The 15,495-nt window shown below is 38.4% G+C and overlaps 3 protein-coding genes across 3 annotated transcripts; 2 read left to right on the forward strand and 1 right to left on the reverse strand.

Annotated features, from left to right (window-relative positions):
* Window positions 1-19: 19 nt before the first annotated feature.
* LOC137726547 (negative regulator of systemic acquired resistance SNI1) lies at window positions 20-4,772 on the forward strand. Its single transcript, XM_068465479.1, has 16 exons — window positions 20-272; window positions 523-589; window positions 787-880; window positions 975-1,055; window positions 1,152-1,235; window positions 1,483-1,554; window positions 2,180-2,261; window positions 2,342-2,391; window positions 2,512-2,724; window positions 2,801-2,871; window positions 2,985-3,054; window positions 3,200-3,265; window positions 3,435-3,590; window positions 3,915-4,051; window positions 4,184-4,266; window positions 4,425-4,772. Exons 1-15 carry the CDS (start codon window positions 167-169, stop codon window positions 4,254-4,256), a joined length of 1,422 nt encoding a protein of 473 aa, XP_068321580.1. The 5' UTR covers window positions 20-166; the 3' UTR covers window positions 4,257-4,266; window positions 4,425-4,772.
* Window positions 4,773-5,226: 454 nt separating this feature from the next.
* Window positions 5,227-6,738, reverse strand: LOC137724386 (peroxidase 19). The gene is made up of 3 exons (XM_068463129.1): window positions 6,457-6,738; window positions 6,129-6,329; window positions 5,227-5,863 (listed from the first exon to the last, which is right to left on the reverse strand). The coding sequence occupies exons 1-3, from the start codon at window positions 6,736-6,738 to the stop codon at window positions 5,282-5,284; spliced, it is 1,065 nt and encodes a 354-aa protein (XP_068319230.1). The 3' UTR covers window positions 5,227-5,281.
* Window positions 6,739-11,701: 4,963 nt separating this feature from the next.
* On the forward strand, window positions 11,702-15,036 carry LOC137726392 (glutamate receptor 2.7-like). Its single transcript, XM_068465316.1, has 5 exons — window positions 11,702-12,011; window positions 12,124-13,385; window positions 13,501-13,807; window positions 14,068-14,462; window positions 14,681-15,036. The coding sequence occupies exons 1-5, from the start codon at window positions 11,717-11,719 to the stop codon at window positions 14,942-14,944; spliced, it is 2,523 nt and encodes an 840-aa protein (XP_068321417.1). The 5' UTR covers window positions 11,702-11,716; the 3' UTR covers window positions 14,945-15,036.
* The last annotated feature ends 459 nt before the right edge of the window (window positions 15,037-15,495 follow it).

The following is a 15,495-nucleotide window of genomic DNA, read 5'->3' on the forward strand; positions in this document are numbered from 1 at the left end:
TTCTAAATACAAACGGCGTCCGTCCGTGGGTATTTGGCGGGAGCACAAACGCCGTCAGTCCATCTCCGGTATTTGGCGGGAACACATACCCAATTTCTTTTCTTTTTTACTTTTTCCTCAGTCCAAAATACGAATTAGGGTTTCGAAATTCCGGCAGAGGAAAAAGATGGAGAAGCCCGGCAGTACAAGAAACGTGGGAGGAATCGAAGAGAACATATTAGCGATCCTCGATTCTTCCGAGGCTAAAGACAATCAGGACGCCTACGAGGATAGTAAGTCTTAATTCTGTTGTTCCCTTTTTGTTGATAATTTTCTGTTTGGTTCTCGAGAAAATTTGCCAAGAAAATGAACATGGGGAACTAAAATCAATTCCGCTATCAGTTGTTTTGATGCCTGGAAAACGAAAGTTATAACCCCGTTCTGTGGGAATTTTACCGGTTTATTTCTATTTTTTTTTTCTTCCAACATTTTTGTCATGGATCAAAACAATGGTTGCTTATTTATTTGGAAATTGATGAACAGGAATCACCTTTCTGGAAGCCGTTCGCGCTGCTTCCATTGTACCGAAAGACGGAACTCCACCTACCTAGTCTCTCTCTCTATCTCTGTGTATTTAAATTCAAAAGGAAGGAAAAATATTGGATCTTTAGAGTAAATTACCTTGTTAATAGGCACCAAGTTTTAAAAAAGATGGAAAGTTTTATACATTGTAATCGATGTTTACGATATATATCTTTGCCCAAATAAGAATAACCAACTTCTGTTCATGTCAATTTTGTTTGACAGTGCCATGTTTGAGGCAATCTTCTCCATCTTGAGGATTGGGAAGTCTCTAGAATTGACCATGGAAAGTTTTCAGCTTTTGAATGAGTTAGATAAGGTACTCCAACACTACTTTGAATCTTCAATTTATGTTTTTATACAATCAAATGGTGCAGTATTTTCTTACAAATTCCTTTTCCCTTATGTTTTAGCGTTTCCCTCGGGTATATTCTTCTGATGTAGATAATTCAACATCATCCAGTAGTGTGCCTGAATTAATCGTGGTTGAAGAGGTACTATGTTTTTATTTTCTTTCCATTTGTTGATATATATTTTATGTTGTAACTAACTAATATTGTATCATAATGCAATTTATGGGTGCTTGTTAGGCTTGGTATCCATTCGCTTCCTTTGAAAATGCTAGTAATGAGAGGGGATCTACTATTAACTCTGGGGGACCAGTTGACTCTTCTGTGAGTTTGCATTATCTCGATGTTCATATTCATTAGTAAATTGTAATAAGTTTGTTTAGTTTAACTTTTCTATTTCTTTTGGAGGAGTCACGATGCATAGACAAAGGGTAATAGGTGCACCGTAGACACTTGAGTTTAGTGTAAAAGCTTCTTCCCTTTGTTATGTTTTAAGATCCTAGGGAATCCTATTTTCTTAGCTCATTTTTTAAATTTCACCTTGGTTGAAGTGTTCTCGTGCCAATGGTAGGGTTTCCAACTTTTGATACAAGACCTTGCTGATGCAACTGATGAAGCAAACTTCCAAGCATCAGAAACAAAGGTTAGTTTACTTGCACTAAGAGAATAGAAAAGGTATAAGACAACATTGTGAATTAGTGTCTATCTGTGGATATGACTTGGGGACATGTGCAATTGGTTTGTTTATAACTGTTTATGACTTGGGGACATGTGCGAAAAGCAAATTCATCTTGCTCTTAAACCAGTTCATACATGTGATATGTACTCTGGAAACTAAGATAATCTTGGAATGCGAAAATGTGAGGATGATCACGGAGACAACTAACATAGTGTCCATCTATGTGCATAGTGATTCCGGCGCAAATATGAGTCAATTAGGTTCAATATGCCTCCACTTGATATGTAGTTCTGTGTTCACCAAATGTAGGAATTCTTCTTATATTCTGAACATTAATTCCATGGTTTAGATACTGATACACTGTCGTTATTTTCTTTAAAGAGGAAACTGAAGAGGTAGAAGGTGTTAGATTCAGAGAGCATCTTATGACTGGATTGTACATAAGCATTCAACCTGTGGTTATGAGTTTTGACTGAGATTTATGTTTCTGGTAGTTTAATGCTATAGAATTACTTAACCTCTATTCTTGTTTCCCTGGATAAGCGAATATTACCACCCTTTTTTGGTCTTATATGATATTTTTTTGCAGACTTTAGCAAACATGCTATTGTTTCAATACCTGATTAATGTTTTGGAATGGGACTTTCTACCACGTAACCGTATCTATAAAGGTAAGTTGATATCTGATTACCTGTAGTGTTATGTACCACTAGCTTTCTGGAAGTTTTAAGTTGCTCGTTATTGTGTGCAGAAACCATGAACTGGGTAGTTCTGAGAGAGTCGTTAGTCAACATGCTTCTGGTATACCTTTCTCTTTCAAGCCATGAATACCAAGGAGCCTTTTTGATTTTATTTTTTATTGTGGAATACATTAAGTGATTCTTATACCACGACTCTTACCCTCAAAAGTATCTTTTGAAGGTGTCAAGGAAAGTAAATCAGAAAAGCTTGACGAAGGATTGCTTGACCATTATGTGTAAATTGTATCAAACCCATGCTGGATTCACTGATGATCTGATATGTTCAAAGAAATCTGTGGCACAACCCGCTGAAAATTTTGATGCTGCTGCTGCAATTGCTTTACTCGAGATAGGAAAGAATACCTGCATAGCCATGCAGAAGTTTCTAGTAATTGTAAGTTGCTTAGAAATGTTTGAATGGAGGTTTGTATAATGATTTCAGCAGTGGCACTGATTTTGGACTTTTTCAGATTATGGAGCTTGATGTGTCCAAGCAGAGTGCAGATATCCAAGGTTCTACTACCCGAGCTGATGGTATCAGGTACGAGTTTCGTTTTCTTGAAAGAATGATGGTTGCTTCCTCTCTCTTATTATTATGTATCATCTTTTATTTTGATCGTCTTGATACAAAAAATACTTTTGGCTTTGGTGCAGAACTCCTCTGTTGGAGATAATTCTGGACGAACTAACGTACAATAAAGATATTCTTGACCCATTTCTCCAGGTTCATATTTCTTTAATTGCTATCCTCACCCTCTCCCATTTGCGGGTTTATATGTTTCTGTTTCCCTGTATAATCTGTGGCAGAGGTACCAGGCAGGCAGTACTGTTTTCTTCTGCCAGTATATTTTATGAGGGTGCATTTGCAGGTTTTCGATGAACCTAAATGGAAGCTTGAGATGGTTGTTAAGTACTTGTGGAAATATATTGCTAAAGTAAGTTTTCAGAATGCCTATATATTGTCCTGACATTACTTTTATTATTTATGTTCCCTGTTCATGTCTTCCTGAAGGCATTTTGATATTGTTATGATGGAAGTTGAAGAACAGTTTTCCCTCATTGATAATGTCCTCCCTTAACTTCATCATGTTCTACATTTTGTAGCCTTCCATTCGCACTCGTAGGTCAAATGGTCCTCCAGATGATGATGCATCTTTCAACGGAGCGTTGAAGTTCCTTTCAAATATCACCAGCGCAAAAAGTACCATAAAGAAGATTAGGACAGAAGTAGTACAGTTGCTTTTAGCACATGGATTTCAGGTGATTATTCTCATTATTCATTCTAGGGCGATGTTTTGGTTGATTCTTCAAAGGATGTGATGTTATTTTTTTCGTAACATTCATATTGTGTGGGCGCCTGTTTGCATGGATGCAAAAATGTTCATTTGTGGACTGTTTGTAGCACATAAATATAGCTTGGCTTTTCTTGTGGGACTACCAAACGTTGTCACCTGTATTCTATGATAAATTAACACTCCAAATGGCTTTTATCTTATGCTATAAGGTTTACGATGTTAAGTCTATCAGAGTAGCATGTCTTACGCCTCAACCACAAGTTTCTTAGACTTTCGAAGTTCTTTTCAGGCTCATTTGTCGCTGCCATGTGAAAACCGTCTTGTTGGAGATGCATCTGCTTCCGATGAAGAAAAAAGTAGCAGCTCGCTTGTTGAAATATGTGAGAATATAATATCAGCATTCAAAAATATGAAGGCAGCAGACAAGTAAGCTCGAATTAGAATCAGTTTTTACTTGTTTGTTTCTTTATTTCCTTTGCACATGTTTCTTATGCACAGTAAATTTAAGCACGTAGGCTTTTTCTTCTTAACCTTGTATTATAACCAAACATGGTTTAGGCGCATGGAGGTCTTGTCACTTGGAAAGGAAGCACTATTTACGGCAGCTACGATCGTATCAGCAAAGTCATAGTATGTTACAGGTAACCTGGATCAAAGCTCTAGTATCCTTACGTATAGTGGCTAAACTTGAATCTTGATTGCGTCGGTTGATCAGGGAAAGATTCTGATCCTAATCTACAACTGTATTTTTGGTCTGAAGAAACAATGACCGAGCTTTGCTCGTTTCCTCTTTTTTCAGGTCAGCTGCACGTAGCTATTGGTGAAAGTTTAACAAGAACTGAGGAACGTGCGCGAGAGTTGTTTTTCTCGTCAGTCCTAAACCGTCATGCCCGTCTACTTTTGTTTTAGGATTAATCTGCATCAGGTTGTACAATCGTAGTGATATAGTTTAGTCAGGATAGAATTCAAGTATTCGAACGGTTTGTCCTGGACTGCCTCATGAAATGGCTAGTATTAAACAGAAAAACCCAGGAGAATGTATAGACATTGACGAATGCCATCTTTCAATGTACCATATATTCTACCTGAAGATTCACATGATCAATCAAGAAACACAAATATTACACCGCACAAGTTTCAAATTCCAGTCCATTCCACTGCTAAATGATTCTTCACTCGATCCAACCGATTAAATCATGATCGGTGTTCAATCACATCATTCGAGTTCCTGACATGATTGCTGACACAATTAAGTTCAGTCGAACGCAGACGGAATGCACTGCAAACACAAGGGGAGTACTATTTTGTGATTATTTGGGATATGTATATATGCAAATTTAATGCATAAGAAGAAAAATCGGTCGATAAAAGCATCAAATGTTGGCGGCATTCCTTAGTAATATTACAATGGTCGTTGAACGTGTAGCTAGGCTAGCAATATACAACAAACCAAGACAACGAAAAAGAGAAGAAAAAGGCCGAACCAAGGGTAAACCAAGAAAACAGAGTTACCCAAGGTTCAATTGAGTCTTTCCCGGCTCTGAAAAAGGTGGATAACGATGGCATGCCATTAGTTGTCTCTCTTTAAAAATAAAAAAATTAAAAAAATTAAAAAAAAAAGATTCAATTGAGTAATTCAAAACAAATAAAAATATATCATAACATATGCAGGCTACAATCCTTCCTTTTCTCCCCATGCTTTCTTCCTCTTTTCACACCTATTGAACCCATTTTCTCCATGGCCGCCGCAAAAGCTTGAAAGAATTTTTGTTTATCTTGTGCCAGAGCCTGGACAATTGGCTTGGTTCTTGGGTCCAAAGATAGAGCTTGGTCTGAAGCTAGCAATCCCAGTTTAGCCTCTAAATTCCCGTAATAAGCATGATCAAACACAAACGGCGTAGTCACATCAAATGGTGCAACGACGTCGGCATTTCCACCATAATGTGGGCATGACATTCTTAGGGCCCTCAGGAGTCTCGGGTCGATAACTGGGTCGGGCTGCTTCGAGCCCCGGTAGTCATACAGCCTGCTTACAAAGTTCTGGCAATGAGCAAAGCCGAATGTATGTGCACCAGAAAGAACAACCAAGTCTTCAAGTGTTAGCCCTTTTGAATTGAAGAGTTTGAGTAGCTGATCCACTGTGAAATTTGCTTGGGGAATATTAGAGGCCACTCTCGAAGCCATTGATATTTTTCCATCCCACCTCCCTTTCTTAACTTGATAGTATGGACCCCCTGCCTGTCCCAGTTAAATTAGAATTAGAAACAGAAAAATGTCAATATGTACGTGCATAAAATTAAAAAGGTAGCGATTTTGAAACTCCTACATACGAGGTGTGTAAAATTATTGAGTACTCAATTTCGACTGCCAAAAGCTTAATTGAAAGTACTGAAATCACTACGTTATGTCTTATCACACATAAGAGTGGATAACAACCACAGATCCACACTCCACATTGCAACTTAGTAGAAATTTGAGGGCAAAAAATTGATCTAGGACTTACCAAGTGGACATAATCTCTGGCTGCAATTGCAAGTATGTCTGCACAAGACACGACACCAGGACATCGGCTCTCCACCACAGCTTTGGCTTTCATCACGCTTTCAAAAGCTTCCTGTCTCAGGTCCTTGTTATCAGCTGCATCCTTCTCGGCCAACATTTTGTTGCCCGGCTCTGAGTTTATGATTATCGATGCGTCGCAGCCCTTCAAAAAATAGCGTGCCAAAAAAATTAATAAGGTGAATATGCATTAAAAGTACATTAAAACTTACATGCATGCACATTATTAAACCAAACAGATGTGCATTATTGTTGCGTGGAGTTGTGATTACTTCTACAAAGCAGTCGTGGAAGAAAAGGCGAATGGTTGCCGGGCCGGACACAGGCGATGCTTTGAACTGTTGGGATGTGATGGATCCGACAAGTTGTTCGAGTTGAGGACATGATCTGGCATAGTAATTAACCGAGAGTTGGCGGCTTTGATGAGTCACATTGGCGGCGGTTTTGGATGAGGAAATTGCAGTACTATTGTGCAGAATAAGCAGCAAGAAAATGGTCAAACAAGTGAATGCAAACGAAGAAGAAATAGAAGAAGAGGAAGTAAGGACAGGCATGGTTTTTGGAACTTTGGACTGTGATGCAGCTTAAGACAAAGAGTGGAGCAAGTGGAACTTCGTTGGGGACAAATTGCCCTTGTTGGACATATAAAGAGAATCAGGACCCGTGAAGTGAAGTGGAAACACATGAAGGTCTAATCTATAAAAAGCCAAAATGAAGCAGCCGCATTGAGGCTTGCAGAGATATAAAATTACACAAGTGGACTGGCTTATATATTTAGAAAAGTGATTTACCATCGTTTTATCTGGCATTCATTTTTGTTTCTTTGTTTTCGCACTGAACAAATTAAAGAATAATCAAGAGACAGAACAATAAGAGAAATAAAAAAAACAAAAAAAACGAGAGTGTGAAAATCTATCATTTGTATATATCAATTGAGAATAAAATATCTAATGAGGTCTAGATGCTTAATCTTACTTTTATAGAGAATCATTCACGTGTATGAACACCAAATTAGCTATTGGCTAACAACCTGGTTTTCTCTATTGATTCTGTTTAGCCACATAAATATGCATATTTTCTTATGTAACTGAATAAGTCTATAACAACGTAGACATGTTTTTAAGCTGGAGCGTTTGTCTCTTTGCACTTAAATTCAAACTCCCTTTACGTAGATTAGAATATATATTGGTGTAAAAAACGAAAAAAAGTTCTGAACTATAGCTAACTAGTTTCTAATGGCGATGTAAGGTTTGGGAAATGTGTGAGAAGATTAAGGGCAAATGCTCAGGGCCATGGAATGGAACAGTGACTACAAATTTAGCAGTGATTCAGAGGCTGATCAGCAGCTGATGCTTGCTGGGTGCATGCTTGGGGTAAGATGGAACCCAAACCCACTGACCACCCAAACCTGATGAATTCTTTTATTGCAGAGAGCATGTGCAAGGAGGGACCTTATGTATCAGATCATAAATTCCTTTGTACAAATTTGTTTTGGTTTGGAAGAATAGCTTATTCACTTGCCCATTTTTGTCTGTCTGAATAAATGCAAGCTTTTTGTTGTGAGTGCAGTGAAAGCTGTGGACCATCTGATTTATGGCTGAAAAAGAGAAGGGAATGCAGCCAATGGCTGAAACATCAAAATTTAAGTGGGAGTCCAGGCCCCAGAAGATTAGTGATGGTAAATTGGTGATGTAGACAAAAATAAAAGGACTTTGTATCGAACCTTTACATACTGTCGTGTAAAAAAATTAAAATACATATTAGTGTGTGATAATTTTTTTAAGGGAAGTGTTATTGGCACTTCAAAAATCTCATTCTACACTCCTCACAAGTGTATTAGTTAGTGTATTTTTCATTCCAAATATTGAAAGTTTGGAGTATAAAATGAGATTTTTGGAGTGCCAATAACAATTTCCTTTTTTTAATACTATTATCTTGGTATTTCAATTGTAGAAAGAGAAAACTTTGTATTGAACTGTTTAGTAATGCCCACATTGCACTGATAATACTTCTAGCTTATCGCCTAAGTTCATATAATTAAGGTAAGGTAAGGACTCTAGAGTCTTAACACTTCTAATCAGAAAATTTTATATATCTTAAAAGATGTCGATACAATTAAAAAAAAATATTAATATATATACCTCTCGATGTGCGACAATTGTATTTGATCCACTCTTTCAAACACCATGCTAGCCTAATTGAGATGCTGTTACATATTGGAATAATTAAATTGGTGCACACTTAATCATATGTTCACATGCACCATAAAATAAACATAACATGATGCTTACTGTGCTATTAGATTAAATAATTGTAATTATTGGCGCAGGAGCCCACAACCTAATGCTTATTAAGCTTTCATATTTTTATTCCCCATCAAGTAGGTCCTCTCCTTCCAGATTTGTTTCAGCTTTTTAACAGAAAAATGATTTGTTTAAAACCTGCAGGCTTCTCTTTTGAGGCCAAATATATACAAAAAGACCTGCAGACTTTGAACATGCTTGGGTTTTGAAGTCAGGAGCTTAAAATATGGATCATGTTTGTGGTGGCTAGCGGCTGCCTGAGACTCTGAATTTCCCATCAAAGTTACAGATTATCTAGGATTTTGTTTTCTCTTGGGCTTTCTGGAGCCCACCCTGGCACCCCAGCCAAGGGTTGGACCCACCCAATAGCCGAGGTGGTAGAGAAACCTTAGCTGGGGTGATATACTGTAATTGTAATGTAATTGTAAACCTGGATGGATCAATGTTAAAATGCAATATGAGATTTTGATCATTTAAGCTTATATAGACGCAGAGCCTCCAACTCTGGGAAACTTATGTAAAGTTGATCTGAAACAAAGAAGAAAAAAAAAAAATAGAGAAACCTAATTCAGTTCGAAAAGAAGAAGATCGAGAAAACCAAACCACTAAGAATTGTTACGAAAGCACTAAAAAAAGGTAAGTCATGCTCAAGTGGGTAACAAAAGTTCTCCTGATCGATTGGGTCTTCCTTGACCAACTGGTCTATATCTGCAAAAGGGATGAGAGTTGCAAAAACGGTACAAATGCAACGCAATTGGAGGGTGCCGATTGCTCGATTCATCATCGTGAAACACCACAAGGTTGCGCACTTTCCTTGTGTGATTAGGCAGCACAGTCCCTAGTTAGTTTTGTTTCTCATAATATCATCATTCACCAATAAAACACAAGAAGACTTTCTTGTTTCGTGCTTTCCTGATCATATGGGGATTTGCAGTTCCTGTTTGGGGGTGTTATGCCGTCCGTTTCAATTAGGATTCTTGTTTCAATTGGGGTTATCATGTTTCATGGTGGCTAGCGGCTGCCTAATAAGACTCTGAATTTCACATCAAAGTATAATTTATCTAGGATTTGTTTGAGGAGTATTTATGCAACTTTCAATTGCGTACTCTTAAACTCTCGTTCTTGTAGCTCGATCAATCGCATTTGCTCCCTCTCTCTCTCTCGTTAAGGATGGCTGATCATCAAGAGTTCATGCAGCAGTTCCACACCGTCAAGCTCAAACTGACTTTTGAGTACTGTGCATGTAAAGGCTGTGAAGTGAAAGTAAAGAAGCAGAGGAAGAAAGTTGATGGTATCTATGAAAATAGTCTAACTATAGATAAAGAGCTAGCAAAGAGTAGGGACGTTGGTTGTGAGTGGCAGGCTTGACGCAGGGATACTCATCATGAAGCTTATGCAGTCAAAGAAATTACGGGAGGTAGAGAACATGTCTGTTGAGAATGAAACTCACATTATTTGTAAAAGTAGCAAACGTAATGAGAAAAGTACTAGAAAGCGCAAAAAAGTTGTCGAGTCTAACTCGTCCGATGAGGGGGGGAATTTGATGCAAGTGATGACGACGACCAAGCCGGAGGAGTTGAACCGTCCGATGATGATATCGTGGCCGTGGGCGACCTGGGGCCTAGAGGAATGAAAGTAGAGGGACCGAACAAAAAACAAGGTGGCAAAAAGGAAAAAGAAGGCAAATAAGACAAGGGAGGAGAACATACATCTAATGCCAAAACAATAGGGGTGCCCATGGGTGGCTATCCAATGCACCCAACAGGCCAGGAGCGATGGGGTTCGGGAATCCATATAACCAACAGCAGCCGTACGTGCCGGCGATGATGATGGGTGAATGTGTAGCATATTGGAATTGTATTTACCTGCCACCGCCACAACCACATTACATGTATCATGTATGCTAGACCATCTCCGTCCATGAATATATGACAAGCAGTGATCATCACTAGTACCAATCGGTCAACTTAATTTAGTGTTATTTTAAGTAGGGTTTTTTTTTTTTTTTTTTTTTTTTTTTGGTCGAAAAAACTGAGTTTGTGTTTGTCTTCTAGGGTTTAGGGTTCTTGTGTCCGCATGTTCTTGTTTGAGTTATAGGATTTTTATTTTTTCAGCTCCAATGTTAACGGATTTTTGCTAATTAATTATGTTATTAATTTGGTGGTTAATGGTAAATTTGAATTATGTTGCTTTTCTCTTTATCTTGTCACCCCTCAAATATAAGATTGTGATGCAGCAGAGCTGTTGCGTTATTTTGACATCTCTGCTATATTAGCCAGTTTTATGTATTCCTTTCATACCTAGAAGACTAGTAGCAACGTTGTTAAATTCTAAATACTTCCAAAAGCTAATGGGGTCATACTCAGAAAGATATATGTGTAAATTAATAAATACCAATAGGTCAACTTTGTCTACACGGAAAGAATTTACGAAATTTAAAAAAAAATGTGAGATGGGTCAATTGATTAGGTTGGTGTGTGTCCTTCTACACCCTAGCTCAAATCTCTTCCCGTAAATAAGAGTAGTTTAAAATCAATACCAAAAAATTGAGAGGCTATATGCATCATGAGAGGTCTACATCCAAGTGAAATGTTCCATTACGGAAGGACTATTCCCACATCCAAGTGTTGTAATGTTTGACAAATCATATCCAAACAAGAGATGCCATTTTTGTGAATAGTTATGTTGATTAATCTGAAAGACTTGTTCCCCCATATCTCAGTAGTCTTCTTTTCTAGCAGACCAATTCCGGAAACTCTTACTATTGCCCCGTTTGAGGAGATAACTCGTCCAGAGCCGGAAGCTTCCTCTACAGATTGAGGCTGAGGTCTCTTGTCAAAAGCCTAGTCTTTGTGCAGTAAACCCTCCGGCCGAAGACACACCTTCGTCAATATGAATAAGCATAGGAGAATGACCTGAAAGCTCAACACTCGAGTGGCATAATTCAGCTAATAGTCATAGAGATTTCGACAAAAATTAAAAAATTACAAGTTTGAAACGTACAAAATAGTTCTGTTGAATCATTCTAAAAGACTTTGTTCCCCCATATCTCAATAGTCTTTTTTTCTAGCAGACCAATTCAAATATACAAATCCACACGCACATTTTCCGGGAAAATACCGCGTTTTCTCTTACACACAATCGGAATTTTACCTAGCACAAAAAAAAAAAAAAAAAAAAAAAAAATCTTGTGCAACAGTCCAAGACAGTAATCGTTTATAAACAAAACATGTGGGGAAGGTTAGATCAGAACAAAATGTCTTTTCCTTTCCCTAAACTTGGACCCTTCGCTCCTGTGCTCATCATCTACTTGCTAATTATCATCTCCCATGGAGTTGGAGCTAACAATAGTAGAAATGTCACCAACATTGGAGCAATCATTAATGCTAACGGCCGTATCGGGAAAGAACAGAAAACTGCCATGGAAATTGCAGCTGAAAACTTCAATAACCGTTCGAAGACTCATAAGCTAATCCTTCATTTTCGAGACTCTGGCAGAGACCCCTTTCGTGCTGCTTATGCCGGTTAGTATGCGCATGGGTCATTATAATATTCATCGTTATGCAATTAATTTGTACATATAAGTACTTAACTCTATATATATATATATATATATATTATTTTTTATGGTTGCAGCTAAAGAATTAATAAAGGAGCAGGTAGAAGTGATAGTTGGCATGGAGACATGGCAGGAAGCAGCCCAAGTAGCCGATCATGGAAACCAATCGAATGTTACGGTGATTTCATTCGCATCGCCAACTATCACCCCGCCCCTAATCCAGCGCCGCTGGCCATATCTAATACGAATGGCAACAGACGGTTCTGCTCAATTGAAAGGCATAGCGGATATAGTTTCTGCGTACAATTGGAAAAGGGTGGTTGTAGTATACGAAGATGATGGTTACGGTGGAGCTGTTGGGATGCTAGCTGTTTTATCTGAGGCTCTTCGAGATGTTGGTTCGGCGATTGAGCACCGTTTGATTCTCCCGCGAGTTTCTTCGATACATAATCCAAACGGGGATGGGTTTGAAGAGATGCTGAACCTTACCACCATAAAATCCCGTGTGTTTATTGTTATTCAGTCATCTTTGCCTACAGTGACTCGTCTGTTTCAGGTAGCGAAGGAGACGGGACTTGTAGGAAAAGACTCAGCTTGGATAATCACAGAGGCTGTCATTAGTAATTTGCCTGACTCTCTTGACAACTCTGATATGGAAGGCACTCTCGGAATGAAGACCGACTATGATAAAAATAATGGTTCTTATATGAAGTTCCTAAAGGAGTTCGAAAAAAAGCCTTCAGATGAAGATAACATTGTGCCAACGCCAGGAATTTATGCACTTCGAGCCTATGATATGATGACAGTCATTACACAAGCCATAGGAAGAATGATTAGTAACAACAGTTCTACTACTACTAGTAGTAGCCTTCAGGTATTGTTAAACACATTGTTGAACAATTATGCCGGTCTAAGTGGGGAAATGTACTTCAAAGGAGGTGAGGTACTTTTTCGTTCTCCAACGTTCAGGATCATAAATGTTGTTGATGGGAAGATACAAAGAGATGTAGGGTCTTTAGAAAGCATTGTCAGCCAAGCAGGCACACACGGAAGTAATGATGTTGGTATAATTTGGCCCGGGAAAAACACTAGTGCCCCGAAAGGTTGGGCTATGCCTACTAAAGAGAGCCCAATGAAAATTTTGGTTCCTGGTATAACACCCTTCAACACATTTGTAAAGGTTGATTGGTCGCGGAACAATTCAGACAAGAAGAAATTCGATGGTTTCTGCATTGAACTTTTCAGAATGATAATACGAAATTTGACTTATATTCTGCATCATGAAATCGAAGCCTTAAATTGCACTTATGATTCTCTGATAGAACTGGTCCAAAACAAGGTAACAACTTAAATTTCTATTTCTTTTGCCATATATCTTTCTGCTGCATTTGATTTGTATCTGACAGAGAGAACGTATGCTTTTCATGTTCATCAAAACATTGATAAAATGGAAGACATATGATGCTGTGATCGGTGATATGACTGTGCTAGCTGATCGGTTGGACAAGGTGGACTTCACTCAGCCATATATCGAGTCTGGTTTGTCGATGATTGTTCCTGAAAAAGATGAGGAGTCGACATGGCTATTTTTGAAGCCTTTCACTTGGCAAATGTGGGCGGTGTCTGGTGGCATTTTACTCTACACAACGCTAATAGTCTGGTTCCTCGAAGGCCCGTCAAATCCAGAATTTGGTGATGGGTTGAAGAATCAAATCAGGACAGCAACTTGGTTCACTTTCTCCTCTTTGTTCTTTGCTCAGAGTAAGTAAAAAAAATTCAAATAGGGAAGTGATTTCCGTACAACAATTTTATCTTTTGCAAACCCTTGTTTTTTTATGACATTTATGTTCAGTATATCAAAGGAGAATCGAGGGGATATAAATAAACAAGGCGTTTAGAAGGAGAAAAGGAGTTTGCAGAAATCATTTTTCTTTCAGATTTTAGTACAAGACTAACTATGAAAAGGGTCAGTCCAAAATTGTTAAACAAATAAGATAAATGCATGAATTTTCATCTTGCAGGAGAGAAAATCTATAGCAACTTTACTCGAGTAGTTGTTATAGAGTGGCTGTTTGTTGTATTGATCCTAAGCTCAAGCTACACTGCTAATCTTTCTTCAATGCTTACCATCAAACGGCTGCAACCAAACGTAGCAGACATTGAAATGCTGAAGAGAACCGAAGCAAAAGTTGGTTCGGATAAAGATACATTTGTCAGGAACTACATGCAGCGTGTTATTGGATTCAATGACTCGAACGTCATGGAAATAGGCCCCCTTTACAACGTGGACGAGTTCAAGAGCAAACATATATCTGCTGCTTTTCTTGAACTCCCATATGCAAAATTATTCATGAATAAGAACTGTAAAGGATATACTCAAACCGCGCCAACCTACAGATTCGGAGGATTCAGCTTTGTGAGTAGCAACTACATTAAATACAGCACACCATCTAACGATTCAACATAAGGGCACCAGTTTGTGCACACCGTTGGTTGTTTGTTCCTATTGATTCTCTTTTGATTTATTCAATCCAAAGGACAAAAAACAAACAAACAAGGGTGTGCGGAAATCACTTCCCTCAACTTAAGTAGTTTTTCGAAACTAACAGAATTGATTTCGTATTCACCATGCAGGCATTCCAGAAAGGTTCTCCAATAGCGAGGGATTTCACTAGGGTCATTCTAGAGCTATTGGAACGTGGAAAACTGAAGGAGCTAGAAAATAAGTGGTTGACTACAAATGAAGAGTGTTCAAGAAATGCGACTTCAGATACCCCGAAGAGCTTGAGCCTCAAGAATTTCACCGGCCTCTATATAATAACCGGCGTCACTTCTACATTTTGTTTTCTAATCTCTCTTGTTATCTTGCTGAGGAAGTTGTGTTGGCGTGACTCATAGTTATAGTTGGAATAAGAATGTTTGTATTTCCTAGTTTGATTTAATTCTTTGTAATATTCCTTGTATCACAAGGTATAGATGTGTGTGTATATATATGTATATATATATATATATATCCTCCTAAAGGAGAAGAATAATAGAGAAACAGATTGAAATCTAAAGATAATTTTAACTTGGTATTTCGCCTGTCTCTAAACCTAACCCCGTTCACTGCCGACTTGAGTGCTTCTCTGTTGGCTGCCTAACAACCGTTTGAAATCCCAAACCCAGGTCTTGAAACAAGAGACCAGACATCTGTTAAAACCCAAACCCAGAAAAATTAAAAAAACTTAAAACACAACCTGCTGCTACTATGGCAGACGACAGACGTACGGCACAAGCAAAGGTAGCTGAGGCAACATCTGGGGTAGCGGCCCTAACTACCAACGCAGAAAGACTTGGGCCTGCCAAGTTTGGAGACCACAATCCCCGCGAGAAAGGTGATGATGCTGGTGCTGAGAGCAAGGCTGTCACGGACTCAGTCGGTCCACCAGCTGAAAGAAAACAGGAAC

The sequence above is a fragment of the Pyrus communis genome, chromosome 2, assembly GCF_963583255.1.
Source record: "Pyrus communis chromosome 2, drPyrComm1.1, whole genome shotgun sequence".
Classification (NCBI taxonomy): Eukaryota; Viridiplantae; Streptophyta; class Magnoliopsida; order Rosales; family Rosaceae; genus Pyrus; species Pyrus communis.

Coding starts and splice junctions, on each gene's coding strand:
- LOC137726547 (XM_068465479.1), top strand. CDS start 167: ATGGAGAAGCCCGGCAGTACAAGAAACGTGGGAGGAATCGAAGAGAAC. Junction 2,725..2,800: donor TGCAGAAGTTTCTAGTAATT/GTAAGTTGCTTA, acceptor GGACTTTTTCAG/ATTATGGAGCTTGATGTGTC. Junction 3,266..3,434: donor TGTGGAAATATATTGCTAAA/GTAAGTTTTCAG, acceptor TACATTTTGTAG/CCTTCCATTCGCACTCGTAG.
- LOC137724386 (XM_068463129.1), bottom strand. CDS start 6,738: ATGCCTGTCCTTACTTCCTCTTCTTCTATTTCTTCTTCGTTTGCATTC. Junction 6,330..6,456: donor TCCACGACTGCTTTGTAGAA/GTAATCACAACT, acceptor TATTTTTTGAAG/GGCTGCGACGCATCGATAAT. Junction 5,864..6,128: donor CCAGAGATTATGTCCACTTG/GTAAGTCCTAGA, acceptor TAACTGGGACAG/GCAGGGGGTCCATACTATCA.
- LOC137726392 (XM_068465316.1), top strand. CDS start 11,717: ATGTGGGGAAGGTTAGATCAGAACAAAATGTCTTTTCCTTTCCCTAAA. Junction 12,012..12,123: donor CTTTCGTGCTGCTTATGCCG/GTTAGTATGCGC, acceptor TTATGGTTGCAG/CTAAAGAATTAATAAAGGAG. Junction 13,386..13,500: donor TAGAACTGGTCCAAAACAAG/GTAACAACTTAA, acceptor ATAAAATGGAAG/ACATATGATGCTGTGATCGG.